This window comes from Prunus dulcis, chromosome 5 (assembly GCF_902201215.1).
Source record: "Prunus dulcis chromosome 5, ALMONDv2, whole genome shotgun sequence".
NCBI classification, from domain to species: domain Eukaryota; kingdom Viridiplantae; phylum Streptophyta; class Magnoliopsida; order Rosales; family Rosaceae; genus Prunus; species Prunus dulcis.
In genome coordinates this window covers 466,711-483,527 of record NC_047654.1, presented here as the reverse complement: position 1 = coordinate 483,527, position 16,817 = coordinate 466,711, and the positions used below count along the sequence as shown (strand labels likewise).

Here is a 16,817-nt window from a genome sequence, read left to right as displayed (position 1 = left end):
TATGTTGCCTCGTTAAAACCTTGCTAGAAAAAACTCAGTGTTGGACGACCATTGGAGTGCTAACCGGATGAGCCTTATCCATGCCAAATCGCTTCAATACTTTTTCAGTCTAAGTTAATTGCAAAATCCCACTAGCACTTAATCTGTAAGCGGACTTCCCAAATTTTTCAATAAACAAAAATCTTTTTGCTTTTTTGGTAAATTGTGGTGATACAATTATTATGCCTTCAACATACCCATTTGTCAATTGTCAAACATTCGGTGTGCAACTAAAACATGTGAATGATGTTTCCTTAATCAACAATCCATGACTTAGGCACATATAATGCTCTGCTTAATTCGCATATATATGCAGCTTCCTTTGTCTCCCACCCTTGACAAGGAAAGAGAGAGAAACCTGCCTATGCCACTGTGAGAGAGAGAGAACCCTTGACAAGGAAAGAGAGAGAAACCTGCCTATGCCACTGTGAGAGAGAGAGAACCCTATGCCACTGTGAGAGAGAGAGAGAGAGAGAGAGAGAGAGAGAGAGAGAGCATACATTCAAATTTCAAAGCAAAAAAGACTCAATACCAATCATAAATAAAGATATATTCAATACCATACCATTCATGGCATCGTCACATCAAACAGAACAGAACAGAACTTGCCCTCTCTGCCCATTCTCCACCTCTCTCTATAGGGTTTTGAATAACTCCACTTAATTAGCTCCCTAATGATAATTAAAGTTAGTTAATTATTCTATTAATTAGGGTGCAGGAAATATTCAACAGTTAATACATAGATTTGATTGAACACTACTAGTACAGCTAGCTAGCTACATCACATACATACACAATAGCTATAGATGGAGTCGAAGGAGCACACTACAAACAGTAAATATAAAGGTAAAAAGTAGATGGAAATGGAACATGTTACTTAGCATCCATGATATAATCCAAAGGCCAAGATTCTCCGGTTACTTTGATGGGAGGAAGGTCTAGCATGGTCTGAAAGCCGGCCCTGTTGAAAGCAGTTGAAGGGCACGTGTCATGCTCATGAACAGTTGTAGCAGTACCAGCAGCATCTGGGAAGCCCAACACACTATAATCCAAACAATCAAAAAGCAAAGGATCATTTGGATGATTATTGTATTGATGGTAGGGGGTGTTTGGCTGATGAAGATGATGATGATTCTTTTCCATCAAGTTCAACAAGTTCAAGTCACAATTATTATTATTGTTATTAGCTGGTGTTTGGAAATGGGAAAAGTAGTTGGGCTCTGTCTTGCACTGTTTGGGAATAGTATTATTGCAATCTTGGTCATGGGAAGAGAAGAGGGATTTGAAGAGGAGGGATTGCAAAGGTGATGGGTTTTTATCATTTGTTAATAATGCTGTGTTGCTGTTGGTGGTGGTGGGTGAAAAAGAGGATTGGGTTTGGAAGGCATTTATTGGGAAGGAGGAAAATAGGTGGGGTTGGGAGACAACTGGGTTGATGAGGCTTTTGAGGTCATTTTCTTGGTGCTGAAACAGAAAAGGAGGAAGAGGATGAGGAGATCGCATTTGCATTGGGTTGTGAGATTGATGAGGACATTGTCCTTGTTGCAAGAAAGTAGGTTTGGCTGCTGCTGTTGGAGATTCCAGCAATGGAGGCAGGCAATTGTAATTGGATGAAGCAGCTTCAACTTCAACTTGATCAAGTTGTAGTGGGATTTTTTTGTCCCCTGTTTTGTGATTTATTCTGCATATCACCCATTCATCCTGCATAATTCAATTTAGTAAACAAAATAGTTGTGAGCAAATATCTTGGGGAATTATAGTATATAAAATCAAATATTTTTGAACCACAGGATCTACTGATCTCCATAGGTAGGGTAGGGATTGTTAAATCAATCAGATGATAACATGAATTATAAATAAAAAATAGATCCAAAGGTTAAAAATCAAAGTGAAAATGGTCTTGTCGGCATTCTGAATAATACCGACTATACAAGAAAAGTCAACCCCAGAAAGCGACAAAGGAGAGGGTGAAATTCAGCAGTTGCAGCAGGTAAAATTCCAAAAGCTAGGTAGATAGGTTGATTGGATTCCCACGTACGTATATTAAAGGATGTGTGCACGTGTGGAGGTAGGGTTGTGCTGGCTGGGGTCTACCCTAATGCCCTTTTTTCTTTCTCTATTTTCGTTCACCATTGTTGATTGGTGGTGAGCGTTACAACCGCATTAATAGCGGTTGAGTGAGTTGAACTTTTGAGATTCTTGTAGCAAGTAGATTAAATCACACTCATCTAGCGGCGCGTGGCGGTAATGCTCACCGCCATTTAATGATAGAAAAACTGGAAATGAAATTATTAAAATGACCTTGCAGGCGTGGCCGCCGTAGGAGGAGAGGTGACCGTGGAGGCGGTACTCGTGCATGACCCACTTGGTCTTGTGGCCGCGCGGGGCTCGGCCTTTGTAGAAAACAAGAGTCTTCTTCATGCCAAGCAAGGCTCCAGTGGATGCGCTGTACACTTGTCTGTCTTTGCCAGTGGCTTTCCAGTAACCAGTTCCGGTGGCTCTGTTGGTTCTTAACCCTGTTGGGTACTTCCTGTCCCTCAAGCTGAAGAAGTACCACTCTCTCTCCCCCATCTTTGCCATATCTGCACCATTCATCATCATCATCACTTAAATCATCCCATATACATCAACGGCTAGATTTGTCAGTGCGGTACATTCATTTAATGAATGAAATTTTTTGTCAGAAGTTGAGGTACCCTAGATTTTCTGGCTAAGAAATATATGGGTTTGGTGAGAGAGTCAGATATATGAAAGGAATGCATTAATTCTTGGTCAGAAAGAGAGATGGGAGAAATGATTGTGTATCTTAACAGACATTCATTTATTATTTATTTTCTTAAGTTTGCTAAATAAATGTGAAGTGTACTTTGGCAAAAGCTTTGAGGCATGCCATTTTCATCATCAAGCAAAAGCTTCGAGGCATGCAATTAATTAAGACTATGACTGCAGCAAGGGGACCATGAAAATGATAGAGCTTCATAGCTCTTTAGTTATAAATCATAATTAATTAATTTAATGACATGAATATGTTAATTAATGAGAAGGGTAGGAGGAGAGAATATCAACCTGGGAGCTCCCAGGGCTCGCATCTGTTGAGGTCAACCTCAGCAATGTCGACGCCGCAGAAAGAGCCGTTGTAGACCTTGGAAGCCAGATAGAAGGTTATGAGCTCCTCGTCAGTTGGGTGGAACCTAAACCCTGGCGGCAAACCCTGCTCGTTTATGTCTTCCCCACTCAGCTCACTCATAACTGCGTCTTCCATTCCGAACATTACTTACTTTTGATTTTGATTTTTCAGACAAAAACAACCAAGTTAAGGTAAGGAAAAAACAATGTTGGGTTTTGGGTGCTCTCAAGAAGCTTAGCGAAAGTTGTGGTTGTAATGCGTAAAGTGTGATGTATAATATATATATATATATATATAGGAGGGGTTAAGCGGTTTAGCTTGGATTTGGAGGAGGAGCACTGAAACCGAAGGAGAAAGAAAAGATAGTGAATGAATTGAGGAGAGAGAGAGAGGTTTTGGGGTTTGGGGTTTGGAAATGGACGATCATAAAAAAATGGAAGGGTATGTGGTGGAGCCCATTGGAAGGACTTGAAGCCCACCTGAAAGGGTTCCAATTCCAAACAGGCTGATTAAAAAATCAAATTAAATTTGAGAGATTGTTGTTGTTTTGTGGTGATGACTGTGGAGTGATGAGAGAGAGGGAGAGGCCCGAGGAGGTGGAGGAGAGGTAAACTAGTAATTAATGGAAAAGTTGATTGCAGAGATTTATGCGTGCGGGTGTAGGCATGTATAATCTTTCTTTAGATCCAAATACAGTCGGGCAGGCTCGGATACAACAACACTAGGGAACCCTACTCTCTGCTCTCTAGCCTACCCTAGCTTAGCGTATCAACAGTGACGACATATATATATATATATATATATCTGTTTGCTCAACTTTTAACTTTTAACACAAACAGATGATAATAATAATATCACCAAAAAGGCAAAAAATAAAAGATTTCCTTACAGGTTTTAGCATCCATCCAGATCCAGGCGGTATAACATTTACATATAACATGCACAATATAATTCAATGGAGTTAATTTTACTACAGAATAAAACCTATTAAACTATTAGTCGCATGCATGCATGATGTAAATTTGTGAGGGACACGGACACCCCTACTCCTACTGTATACCCAGTTTTAGGTGTGTGTAGTGTAGCTTAGTTGTGGACCCCACCTCTCCCTGCGAGGAAGAACTTCTCTCTCTCTCTACTGCCTGCTACTACTTGTAGGTGGTGGGGTTGTTGATCATCAGATTTTCTGTTGACGGAGTTGGTCCTTTTGTCAATTTTACTTGCCTAAACGTAATTAATTTTGGGGGAGGAGGGACCAATAAAATTCAATGGCGTCGGCGCTGCACGTGCACGCAGTATTTCTATATGATCAGCTAATCAAAGGTTTTTTTTTTTTTTTTTTCTGGGCCTGCTTTGCTTTTGTTTTCCTTTACTTTTGCTTCTTCCTATGAATCGATCGTAAGCCTCTCTCTCTCTCTCTCTCTCTCTCTCTCTCTCTCTCTCGTCTTTAGCCATCCTCACAAGTAAAAGATAACAACGGCAATCTAGACTAGCTTACATAAGCCTACCTGATCTGTCATTCTTAATTAGCCTTGCGTTTTCTTGTTTCACTCACTCAGGATTAACTAAAATCCCTAACTTTTAGGCTCATTATTACAAGAGCGTCTCAAGAGAAAAGTCAAAAGGGTAGGCAAATTTCATTTGATATATCAGCGTTTTCATGCTTTAAGGAAAGAGGCAAACGGGTAGATAATATTACCTACATCAAAGTGAAGAGTTATATTGGACCCCATTTGCTTTTTATAATAAAATATCATATTTATTCTCTCACATACTTTCTATAAAATATTGCCTACTTCAAAGGAAGAATATAGATGTTTTGTTATAAATTAGAGGCTTATTTATAAGAGGTTGATGCCTAAAACTTGCTCTCAGTAATTTTACTATTTTGAACGGATTAATGGGGATAAATTTTAGATATTAACCTCATATAAATAATCCACCTTAATGTTTAAGTTAGAAGAGAGCATCCATATTAAACGTGACCTAAAGTATTGAATGACACATAAAATCTAATTTGATCTAATCCAATCAAATCCTCCATATTAAACATGACCTAACGTGTTGAAAATACTACATCAGCTAAATCCTCTGATGATTTCAAATGTTAAAGGCATATGTGGCAATTGCATTAATTTATGTCGACATTTATTGGACTGCAATCCTGCAATTAGTTAATATATCTTTCGTAATGTTAATACGTACCTCCTCCTCTTGTCTTTGGTCAGATAATCATAATTATATGCTGATCATTACAACAGATCACAGTCTCTTTAAGCAATCAAGCAAATAGCTACAAAGATGAATGGCCTGTTACTTATAGCTAGTTGTTCAAATCTGCCGCTAAACTTGACATATATTATTCGTCAATTTATTCACAATTTAAGCTTTCATTTGTGGCCACCAATATCCATGCTTGCACATTGACGTTTTTTAGTAGTGGACAATTTCCAAAACATAATTATGAAATTCGTTATAATTTACTAATTAGGTTTAAAATTTGAAATTAAAAGCGATTTCAAAACACTTATTCAAATTCTACGGTCCAAGTTCAAATTCATGGAGACTAAGTTCAATTGTCCAACATATTTATGAATGACTTCCACATTGATAAAATTGGATAGAATTTTCACAAAATCACTATGGTTGTAGACTCTCTCAAATTTAGGACATACTCTTCATAATATTTGTATTTGGTTTAGTCAATTTCCTTATTAATTATGTGTTACATATGTTAACTCTAGATCTTTTTGGTTTAAAAAAAAATATTAATTGGGTTGGGAGTGGAGCACCACCTCTCTCTCTCTCTCTCTCTCTCTCTCATATATATATATATATATATATATTGGGTTGAGGACAAGTAAGCATGAGGTGCAAGGAGGATGAGGCGAGTGGAGCATCACCTCTCTCTCTCTCTCTCTCTCTCTCTCTCTCTCTCTCTCATATATATATATATAATTGTATTGTACATAATTCTGAAGGGAGAAGTCAGGATTTTACGGGCCTGGCAGTCTAGCACGACCGACCTACTGCTGAACTTCCTGCCCGAGAGAGACTGAGACTGAGAGACTGAGGGTGGTTCCACCAAGCAAAAGCCAGTCCTATTTATACATTTATTATTATTAATTTTTTTGGCTAAGGAGTTATGTTAGACATTATTTCTTACATTCTGCAAATCTAAAAACGAAATGCAATGGAACTGAATTGAGATTTAATGCCAACTCTGTTTTCATAAATAATTGAGATGACCCCACTTTTCGGTCCGTACCGTACATGATGTATTAATATTTATTTGGAACAGGGAGACTCTTATCTTTTTATTTATTTATTAAAAGCGATAATAATTTTAGGCTTAAATGTCAAAATGGTCCCTGTGTTTTACCTCATCGGCCAATTTAGTCCCCGTGTTATCAATTTGGCCAATTTAGTCTATGTGTTTATATATTTTAGCAAATGTGGTCCTTCTTGTCAAAATTCAGTTGGAACTAAAGAAATTTTTTTAAAAAATTAATTACAAATATTCAAATTCAAATAATAATAAAAACTTAATTATTAAAAGCGATGTTCTTGCATCCTCTAGCAAAGAAAGTGATAGTCAATCGTATTTTCTTGTCGCAATCATCTTCCTTCTCCACTACCAGCACACAATGTGTATTTTTTTGGGGTTGAAGTGGGTGTAGTGAGAGTGGCTATGGGTTTGGGAGATGGTTGAGTTCTAAGCGTGAAATTTGGGGAGGCAAAACTTTTTTTAATTCCATTTTTAGATTGAATTTGGATATGTAATAATTAATTACAGTTTTTAAAATTAATTTGAAATGTTTTTTCCAGTTTTAACAAAATTTTGGCAAAAAGGATCACATTTGCTAACATATACAAACACAGGGATTAAATTGGCCAAATTGATAACACAGGGATTATATTGGCCGATGAGGTAAAACAAAGGGACCATTTTGACATTTAAGCCGTAATTTTATTGATAACACAGAAAAAGAATAGCCGCAATGTTAAATATGAATACAACATCTCCAATGACCAAACACAAAAATACATTGATTTGATCTAGAGAGAATTACGCATGCGAGAAAAACCTAGAACCTCCAATTCGACAGACAAAAGCACATGTACTCAGACCTCCAATTCGGCAGAGTTACGCATGCTGGGTCGACAACACCACACCGCACCCCTCCCAGTGACAGCAAGACACATCCAAGAACAACAAAAGTCACCAAAGACCTACAACAGAAAACACACAAACAAACAAACAAACAAACAAAAGATAAGATCTAAATAGATTTGGGTAAGAGGACCTAAAATCCAAACGAATTTGGGGAGAGAAGAAGAGAGGGGAAGAAAACTAAGGAAGGAGAAAGGGAGATGATAAAAGAAAGATGGAAGATGGGGAAGCCATCCACCCCCAGAGGGGGCGGCGGCTGCAGTGCAAGCTCACAGTTTCACCTTCAGAAAGAGTTTAGAGTTTTTCAGCAGTTTAGGTTTTTCGACAGTGCAAGCTCACAATAAATGCCTTGCTCTCCAGGGAGACACTTATTTGAATGGGAAACTATCAGAAAACGTTTTGGCTTATTATCACAAAACGTTCCTATGGTTTACGAAACTATCAGATTACATCCTTAATGTTTTTTTTGTGTCATTCGTGGTCCTCAAAGTTAGTATGTGTGATCACAAATGGTCACTGCCGTTATGTCAAAAACTCTGTTAGTTTGTTGATATGACATATATATATATATAACAAAACATCCCTGAGTTTCATGCACCTATCACAAATGGTTCATGTGAAAGTTTTTAATTTAAAAAAAATAAAAATTTTGGTTTTCTTTTTAAAATTTTATGAATTTTAAATTATTTAAAAATATAAATTATATTTTAAATACATGTGACACTATATTATTGTAGATATGGGCTCCATATATATGCCACATCAACAAACTAATGGAATTTTTTTTTAATAATTTAAAATTCATAAAATTTAAAAATGAAAAAAACTAAGGGTTTAGGGTTCATAAATGGTCATCAAGATTAAAATCCTTCTATAAATGTTTTTTTATTTATAAATAATTTTTTTTTAAAAAAACCAAATTTTTATGAATTTTAAATTAAAAAATTAAAAAATTTCATAGGGACCATTTGTGATAGGTGCATGAACCTCAGGGATGTTTTGTGATATATATGCCACGTTAGCACACTAACGGAGTTTTTGACGGAACCTAACGGCAGTGACTATTTGTAATTGCACAGACTAACCTTGAGGACCACGAGTGACATAAAAAAAATTAAGGATGCAATATGATAGTTTCGTAAACCTTATGGACGTTTTGTGATAATAAGCCTTAATTTTTTAAACAACTATGAGCTCTAGATTAATTAATAATCACTTCTTCATCATTTGAGGCTGCTTGTTTAGGAATCACTTCTTCTTATAAATGCCTCTAGCAAAAATGATATTACAAAAACATTGGCATTTTCATAAGAAGCACTTATAATTTTTTTTATTTTTTTTTATTTTTATCAAATGCTATCATAAGCAATTTTAGTTGTTAGATTGCTTTGTCAAGAGTGACAAATTTTGAGGTGTTTTTGGGTTTTGTCTGTTTGGATTAGCAACATATATACACATATATATAGGGGGACAAATTTTGCCAAGTCTGAAAACGGAATGGTACTAGGTTGTTGCTAACAGTGACGGCTCTGAGATTTTAGGGCCCTGTACCAAAACAATAAGAGGGCCACCTAAAATAAAGTATTCAATGAAAAATTATAAAAAATAATCAAAACTACATATATAACATCAAATTATTAATTATCAATAACCAAGAAGAAAAAAACAATAATAAACAAAATATAGGGAAAGCAAAATATGAGAATTTGAGAGAGAGAGAGAGAGAGAGAGAGAGAGAGAGAGAGAGTTGCGTGGTTCAAGACTGAAGCTTGAAAAAAGAAGAAGATATATTTGGCTGAAAAAAGAATTGCATACAAAGTTGTATGTTGGAGATCTCTTATATTGGGCAACATGAAAATCAAATAAATATTAAATAGAAATAGGAAAAATTAACATTAGTATTATCCTATTAATATATAGAAGAAGCCAAAGCAATCGATACCAATTTATAATAAACACACATCAATAAAATAATATTTATTATGAGACCCATCCTTCTTTATTTTATACTGAAAGTCAAATAAAAAATGAATATTAACATTATTAAATTAATATTTAATATGGGTCCTGTGCGATCGGTCACTTTGCTCATGCCAAATGCCGCCCCAAGTTGTGAGGATTCCCATGAATACGCGGATATAACCATATATATATATACACACGATCATAATCATAACGGGTTTGAACTTGAACAAATATTATTGTAAATATGTATGTTCAATGCATATATATACATTTCTATTGTGTATATATATATATGTTCAATGCATATATACACATTACGTACGTTTTGCAATTGTTAATAGAATGGCTCGCTAATTGGATTGACATTGGAGCTACTTGTCCCATGATTGTAGGAGAGATGCTGATCCATTGTTAGACTTTGATCAGCAAGAATTGGACTAAGGATTATAAAACATGAAATTAAATAATTAATGATGACATATATTCTATATATATGTATATTTGGCAGTTTTAATGTTTGATTTTCATTTTCATGCAAGGAATTATTACTCTAGTCTTCTTGATCTCTTGATGGGCATGGTTCATGCTGTTTGAATATACGTGGACCAATCATTGGCCCAAGTAGTTTTCAGCTGTAGCGTGCACACCGACCTTACTGGACTCATGAGTAAACATCAGTGCATGCTTCTGATAGGTCAAGTTGTTTGATTCTTGCGATCGATTAAGGTTTGTTTTGTATGTGTGTGTGTTTTTAAAATTGTGATTAAAAACGCCAAAATCAAACAAATGAGATTTTCCCCTATTGAAACCTCATCCAAGGAGGGCGCAAGGGGCTAGTAAATCTTTTGTTGAAAGTGTCTTATATTTGAGACCGGAAGCTTCACATTACCGGTTTAAAAATCATTGGTTTTGAACCGTTACAAATCAAACAGAACCCATATATCATATCATTATAATTGCAATAGGCTAATCATAGGACCTACATGTTAATTAGTAATTAATGCATTATGCCATTAAGAGTTATCTGCAATGGTTGTTCAATAGTTCAATGCAAATGAAAAAAATACAGTAATTAAAGATCTCTTTGAGAATATTTCAATGGGAAAATTTTTTAGTGTTATTAAATTTATCCATTTTATTTTATTTGAGTATGTAAAAAAAACATGTAAGAAGATATAACTATTGATTTGAAGCTATTGAACTATACCATTGCAAATAAAATTGTAGTTCAATTCAATAGATGCCAAAATAGTTCAATAAATTAAACTATTGCGTTCAACTATTGAACAACCATTACAGATGCTCCAAATATTACAAAATTGTGCAACGAGGAGGAGTCGAACCCCCTTAAGTTTTTTTTATAAAATTTTTGGTAATGAAGTCCTCATACCACCGGAGTAATTAGTTTTGTTGTGAAATATATAGGTATAATGAGGATAGTTAATGACTTCCTAGAAGAATTAAACAACTGACCACCGCTCGGTATGGTGGCAGTTTCGATTTTGTCTCCCTTCTAAAAGTCTTTGGTCTGTAGGCGGTATTCGCCATTCAGTTTGGTTACCTAACAGAGCCCAGACATAGTCTTGAGTATCCTATGCCGGAGAATGGAAGTTTGTGTAAAGAGTTCTACATTGAAGAATAAGTATATCCCGAAAAATAACTTTAGTTTTTTTTAAATATATGCAATATTCTAAACTATTAATCTACTCTACGGAAAGTGAAATTTGAACTTGAGTGTAAGGAGGCAGGCTCACTATCCTGATGTAACTTTAGTTTTTATAGTTTACTTTATTTTTGTGTTATTTATTTATTGGTTTCAATCAAGATCTGTAACTGTTGACTCCTTGTGGTTCAGATTGGATTTAAGCTTGTATTGAATTTACGGTGCTTATTCCCTTTATATTTCATCTTAATTCAATTCAACTAACGTCTCAACTGCACTACAGAAATTGTTGAAGTCCCTTGTTGGTTGAAGGCATATAAAAGTATCAAGTCAGTTCCCCACTCAATTCACAATGGCTTGATTCATAGGTTAGATTATGTGGTGCCATGGTGTCGATCGATGGTTGAAGGTGGTAGCGTCTGGAGGTGGTGGCCAGTTGTGAAACGTGGCAATGATGTCCCCAACCAAATAGGCTTAGGAACAAAGTGGTAATGTCCTAACAATTTCGTTAAGCATTGGAGCCAGCTGACAAGAGACGTTTGTCGCATATTCTGTCTAAACAAATTAGCTTTTGCTTGATGTCTAATGTAGAAAAAACTAGGTCAAGTAAACAATGACCCAATACTGCAGATGGGGCCTTAGCTCAGTGGTAGAGCTGGTTGCATGCTGGCGATTGGTATGCAGTTCGATCCCCATGAAATTGTGTGAGAATACCCCCTCTCCCTTCCTAACTGTAGTAAAAAAGGAGACCGAAACTGGTATTTAATGCATAATTTACTATATAGTATATATAAATTCACTAATAATAATAATATACTTTTTCCTCATGGACGGCTCCCTCAAACCTCAGCCTACTATGTACAGGAGATAGAGGGAGAATACAGTAGAGGGGCTTCTACATAAACACACGTAGTTGAAGAAAAAATTGGTTGAATTTCTAAGTAATTGCAACAATAACTTGATCACCGTCTGCAAACTATAAACTAGGAACTATGAATAGCAGCAGCATTTGACCTCACTAGTTATGAAACAAACATCTGAGCATTTAATAAATGTTTCCTCATCATTCCTCATTCTCTTCTAGCGATCTGCCTTTCGTTTCTGGTGTGAAAAAATACGTTACCGCCAATCCCAAAAGACAAACTCCACCTAAGATCACCAGAAAAATCTTGACTGCTTTATGGTCCTCCGTTTGACCATGTGAGGCCGACCCAAATCCAACTGCGCCAATAATGGCCCCCACCTTCCCAGCCGCCCCGGAAATCCCATGACAGGTTGACCTAAATCTCGCCGGGAAAAGTTCAGCCGGCACTATAAAAGTAGTGGTGTTTGGTCCAAAATTTGCAAAAAAGAAAGTGAGGCCATAGAGGACCATGAAACCTGCATTTATGTTATCTTGCCAATAAGATGTGTAGGGTATCCCAATTGCGAAATAAACCAAGGCCATGACGAGAAAACCCATCATTTGAATCTTGCGCCTTCCGATGCGATCGATGAAATACACAGTGAGCCAGTAGCCTGGAATTGTTGAGCACATTGCAAGGATGGCTTGAAATAGGGCAACATTTATAGCATCTTCATACACGTTGGATTTGTACTTTTTCCCGAGATATTTTCCGTAAACTTGAGATTGGAAGAGGTTGCTGCTGTAAAAGACTATGTCCACCAGAAACCATGAAGCTGAGCAACCGAAGAGATCGCGGCCGTGTAGGCGTAAGAATTGCTTGGAGAAAAGGGGATAGGACGATGGATCTTGAGGCAATGTCAATGATTCATCTTCTGCAATTTGACTCAGTGAAACATCCAACACTTTCTCCATGTCCTTAGCCGCTTGTTCGACATTTAGCTCCACCAATGCTGTATATCTAGATCAAACAAAGGAAACAGAGGCATGACATGCAATTCCTATTTACGGACATCCATCCATCAACTTATTTCAAAATAAAATAACAATTATAATACCCATTTGTAAATTACCAAATATGCTTTACCCATACATACTCTCATTTCACCTATTTCTCTAAATCCCTAATCAATAAAAATAACATATAAATCCACCTCCATCGCTTGGCAAAAATGAAATGGCGGATGAAGCAATCCTCATCTATGATAACTACTCTAATGAGAAAGAGCAAAATATTTGTATATTTTTCAATTTTTTTGTCGTATGCTCATATCAACTTTGAATTTAATATATAGTATAATATGAATATATTAATAATACCATACGACAGTGTTACCATCACACCAAAAAATTACCAACTCTAGGCTTACATTTTTATTTGTCATTGTTAAACCCCGCTGGCCTCTCCCTCCTCATCCACACATCCTACCAATATTTTTATTCAAAATTTTATAGCTCGCATATACAACCAACGAAGATGAGACGCACAAATGTTGACGAACTCATACATATATAAATAAAATCCAACCCAAAATGTCAAACAAATGATAATCAATACAGTAAATAAAAATAATAGTAAACTGAGCTTAGACCCATAAAATTCATTTTAAATCACCTACAACCCTTTTCTTTAGCTTTCTATATAAAATACCCAATTTTTTCAAATAATACCCAATTACTAGGATCCAACTAAGCAAGTTACCTAATATAACTTAAATCTGATTTATTATATTTTTTGGATTCCAAAACTACCCCTATTTATAAGTTAATGTGTTATGAGGGGTGTAACTAATGACACCCGTTGAATTTGGAAATATCTCCAAATAGTTGTAATGGATGTAGGAACTAATTTAGAAACTTATTTGAAATTAAATATTAAATTCCCCATTAAAGTATTAGTAATCTATTTTACGACTAGTAATCTATTTTTGTATTAATGGTGTTTTCCTTCTATGAATTACGACTAGTAATCTATTCAAAGTATTAATAATTTAAATTGAATATTCAATTTAGGAATTAATGTTGTTTTCTTTTTATGAATTATACGACCAGTATTCTTTTTTATTATAGTTTTATGAATAGTAGTGTTGAAAACTAATTTGATAATCTATTTCTTGTTTTGTTTTTAAAATATTTTTTTTAATGAACCTATTTTTTTCTTTATTACTTGTTTTATAAAAAATAATTTGATCATCTTTTATTTATGAAACATTTTTTTTTTAAAATGAGCCTATTTTTTCTCTCAAAATAATGTACCTATTTTTTTCTCTAATAATGTACCTATTTTTTTTCTAAATAATGTACATATTTTTTTCTAAATAATGTACCTATTTTTCTCTCTAATAATGTAGCTATTTTTTTCTAAATAGTGTACCTATTTTTTTTCTCAAAAGAATGTACCTAGTTTTTCCCCTAAACAATTTACTTGGTATAATGAAACTATTTTTTTATCTAAATAATGTACCTTTTTTTTTTCCTCTAATAATGTATACCTAGTAAAACAATTTACCTAGTATAATGAACTTATTTTTTCTTCTAAGTAATGTACTTATTTTTAATTTATAAAAAATGTGCATAAATTTCAATTATATAACGTACCTATTTTCTATAAATTATTGTGTACCTAATTTTTTAATTTATGAAAAATGTATGAAAATTTCAATTACAAAGTTATTGACCTATTTTTGTTTTTTTTGGGTAAATAATATACCTATATTTTTATACGTATATATTTATATTTATATTTTTCATATGTACATTATTGGATATGTAATTTACATATTTTTTTTATTTGCAATTTTAAGGGGCCATATGTTAGAGGGAATGGCAACCAAAAGAAATGGGGTGATTGATATGCTATTAATAGGGAGTTTTAATTACAATTATGGCAGTTAATGAAATGCTTGGAATAAATTATAAATAAAATATGAATTCTGATTGCAAGGATGTAAAAACATATGAATACTACGACCTTTTATATCCTATTGGTCATTTAAGTTTGAAATTGGATTTTACACATAAATTTATAGAATGATGGGTATATGTCTGAGAAATAGAAATTGTAGTGACTTATATTGGACAAACCCTAAAAATAATTAGTTACCTGGCAGTTTCAGGCATCATCATTCGCCAATAATAGGTCATGGCAGCAGGAATTGCACCCAGCATCAGTATCAACCTCCATGCGAGGTCAGCTTCACTCGGAGTCTTCTCCTTGGGCTTGGGATGGGACGCTCCGTGGAAGATCCCGCACACCACCATCGTCACGATCGAGCTCGCCAAAATCCCAAACCCTTGCATCGAGAACACGGCCGCTATGAACGAGCCACGTGTCCGCTTGTTGGCAAACTCCGACATGATGGTCGCCGACAGCGGATAGTCCCCGCCAATCCCAACCCCGAGCAGGAACCTGAAGAACCCGAGACTCACTAGAACGCAGCTCGGAGAGGTGGATATGGAGAAGCCGCAGCCTAGTGCGCTGAGAATCATCACCATGAGGGACAGGCCGTACATGCGGCGCCTCCCGATTCGGTCCCCGAGCCTGCCGAAGACCAGCTGGCCAATGGCGGTGCCGAGGAAAGCCACGCCGAGGAGCGCGGAGTCGACATGCCTGTGAATGACGAAGTTGTTGTCGTTGTTGTCGAAGTTGTCGGTGGGAAGGTGTGATTTTTGGTAGTAGATGCGGCCGAGGAGCCTGAGGATGGGAGGGAGGCAGAAGAGGTCGTAGGCGTCGGAGAAGAGGCCCATGCCGGCGATGATGATGGCCTTGAAGTGGTACCATTGGGTCCTCGCCGTGTCGAGGGCATGAAGGACTTTTAACGCCATAACTACAATGAACTAATTAAGCTTTGCTATATGCTATTAAGGCGAGCTAATATATATATATATATATATATATATATACACACACACACACAGAGGGGGGAGAGAGACAGAGAGAGGAATTATGTTATGTGGAGATAAGGTTCAGGAAAGGAAGGTATGGGGTAATTTCGCAGAGGACATTTGATGTGATTAAGGTGGACGGACTGCTAATACGAGTATGTGATTCCAAGGATATGCGCAATCATATTTTGTTTGCGTCATTTATTCTATATTATATTATTAATTTTATTATAAATGTGATTTGCGGAATCATATTTTGTTTGCGTCATTTATTCTATATTATATTATTAATTTTATTATAAATGTGATATGTGATCGGCCTGTAAGTTTGGTGTACATTATGTTTCTTCACCTCTGCTTTCTCGCTCTCATATTGGTTTTTGTTTTTGTTTTTGTTTGGGAGGGTACCTGTTGGACTTTTGCTAGCAAAAATACAAATACATGAACAGGAGATGGTGGTGTTGACTTGCGATTTTATTAATTTTTGACATTTTGCGGACCATTCTAATTGGATCTCGCTCTAAGTTTCTTCCTTGGTTTTAGGTAGCTTGTCTTTATTGGTTTGTTAGGAACTGTTGAGGCAAACACCAGCTGGACCTTACCGGAGCCAGGTCCATACGTCCTAGAAGGAATGTGTTCATATTCTCAGAATCATGGATTTAATTTTAGTCACAGCGATTGCCATGCTATTGAGTAATTATTTTGAATGAATTTTGAATCACAAAAAGAAAGACTTTTATAAAACGGAGATAACACTATTTTATTATTCCCAATCAATAACGCTATAATACACGTGATAATATTTTCACGTGACATAGTTTTATTGACCGGGATAGCAAAACAATTATATCCCCGTTGCAACTAAAGTTTTTCTCCAAACGATAAGTGACAGAGTAGTTCTCTAGAACATGATAACTCTTAACCTCACTTCTACCAGAAAGGATCGTAGTTGTATTAATGAAACTTGGGCCCTCAAATATGAAAATCACAATCTGGTGTGGTGTGTGCATATGTGTACACCACGCAAAAGTGGTGAAGCATTATCAACCTCACATTTTTC

At 35.7% G+C, this 16,817-nt stretch overlaps 2 protein-coding genes across 2 annotated transcripts; both read right to left on the bottom strand.

The window, feature by feature from the left end:
* Positions 1 to 912: 912 nt before the first annotated feature.
* LOC117628687 (protein CUP-SHAPED COTYLEDON 3) lies at positions 913 to 3,310 on the bottom strand. Its single transcript, XM_034361185.1, has 3 exons — positions 3,106 to 3,310; positions 2,341 to 2,621; positions 913 to 1,740 (listed from the first exon to the last, which is right to left on the bottom strand). The coding sequence occupies exons 1-3, from the start codon at positions 3,308 to 3,310 to the stop codon at positions 913 to 915; spliced, it is 1,314 nt and encodes a 437-aa protein (XP_034217076.1).
* An 8,414-nt stretch (positions 3,311 to 11,724) lies between these two features.
* LOC117628284 (probable inorganic phosphate transporter 1-9) lies at positions 11,725 to 15,701 on the bottom strand. The gene is made up of 2 exons (XM_034360701.1): positions 14,976 to 15,701; positions 11,725 to 12,833 (listed from the first exon to the last, which is right to left on the bottom strand). The coding sequence occupies exons 1-2, from the start codon at positions 15,695 to 15,697 to the stop codon at positions 12,032 to 12,034; spliced, it is 1,524 nt and encodes a 507-aa protein (XP_034216592.1). The 5' UTR covers positions 15,698 to 15,701; the 3' UTR covers positions 11,725 to 12,031.
* Between the last annotated feature and the right edge of the window lie 1,116 nt (positions 15,702 to 16,817).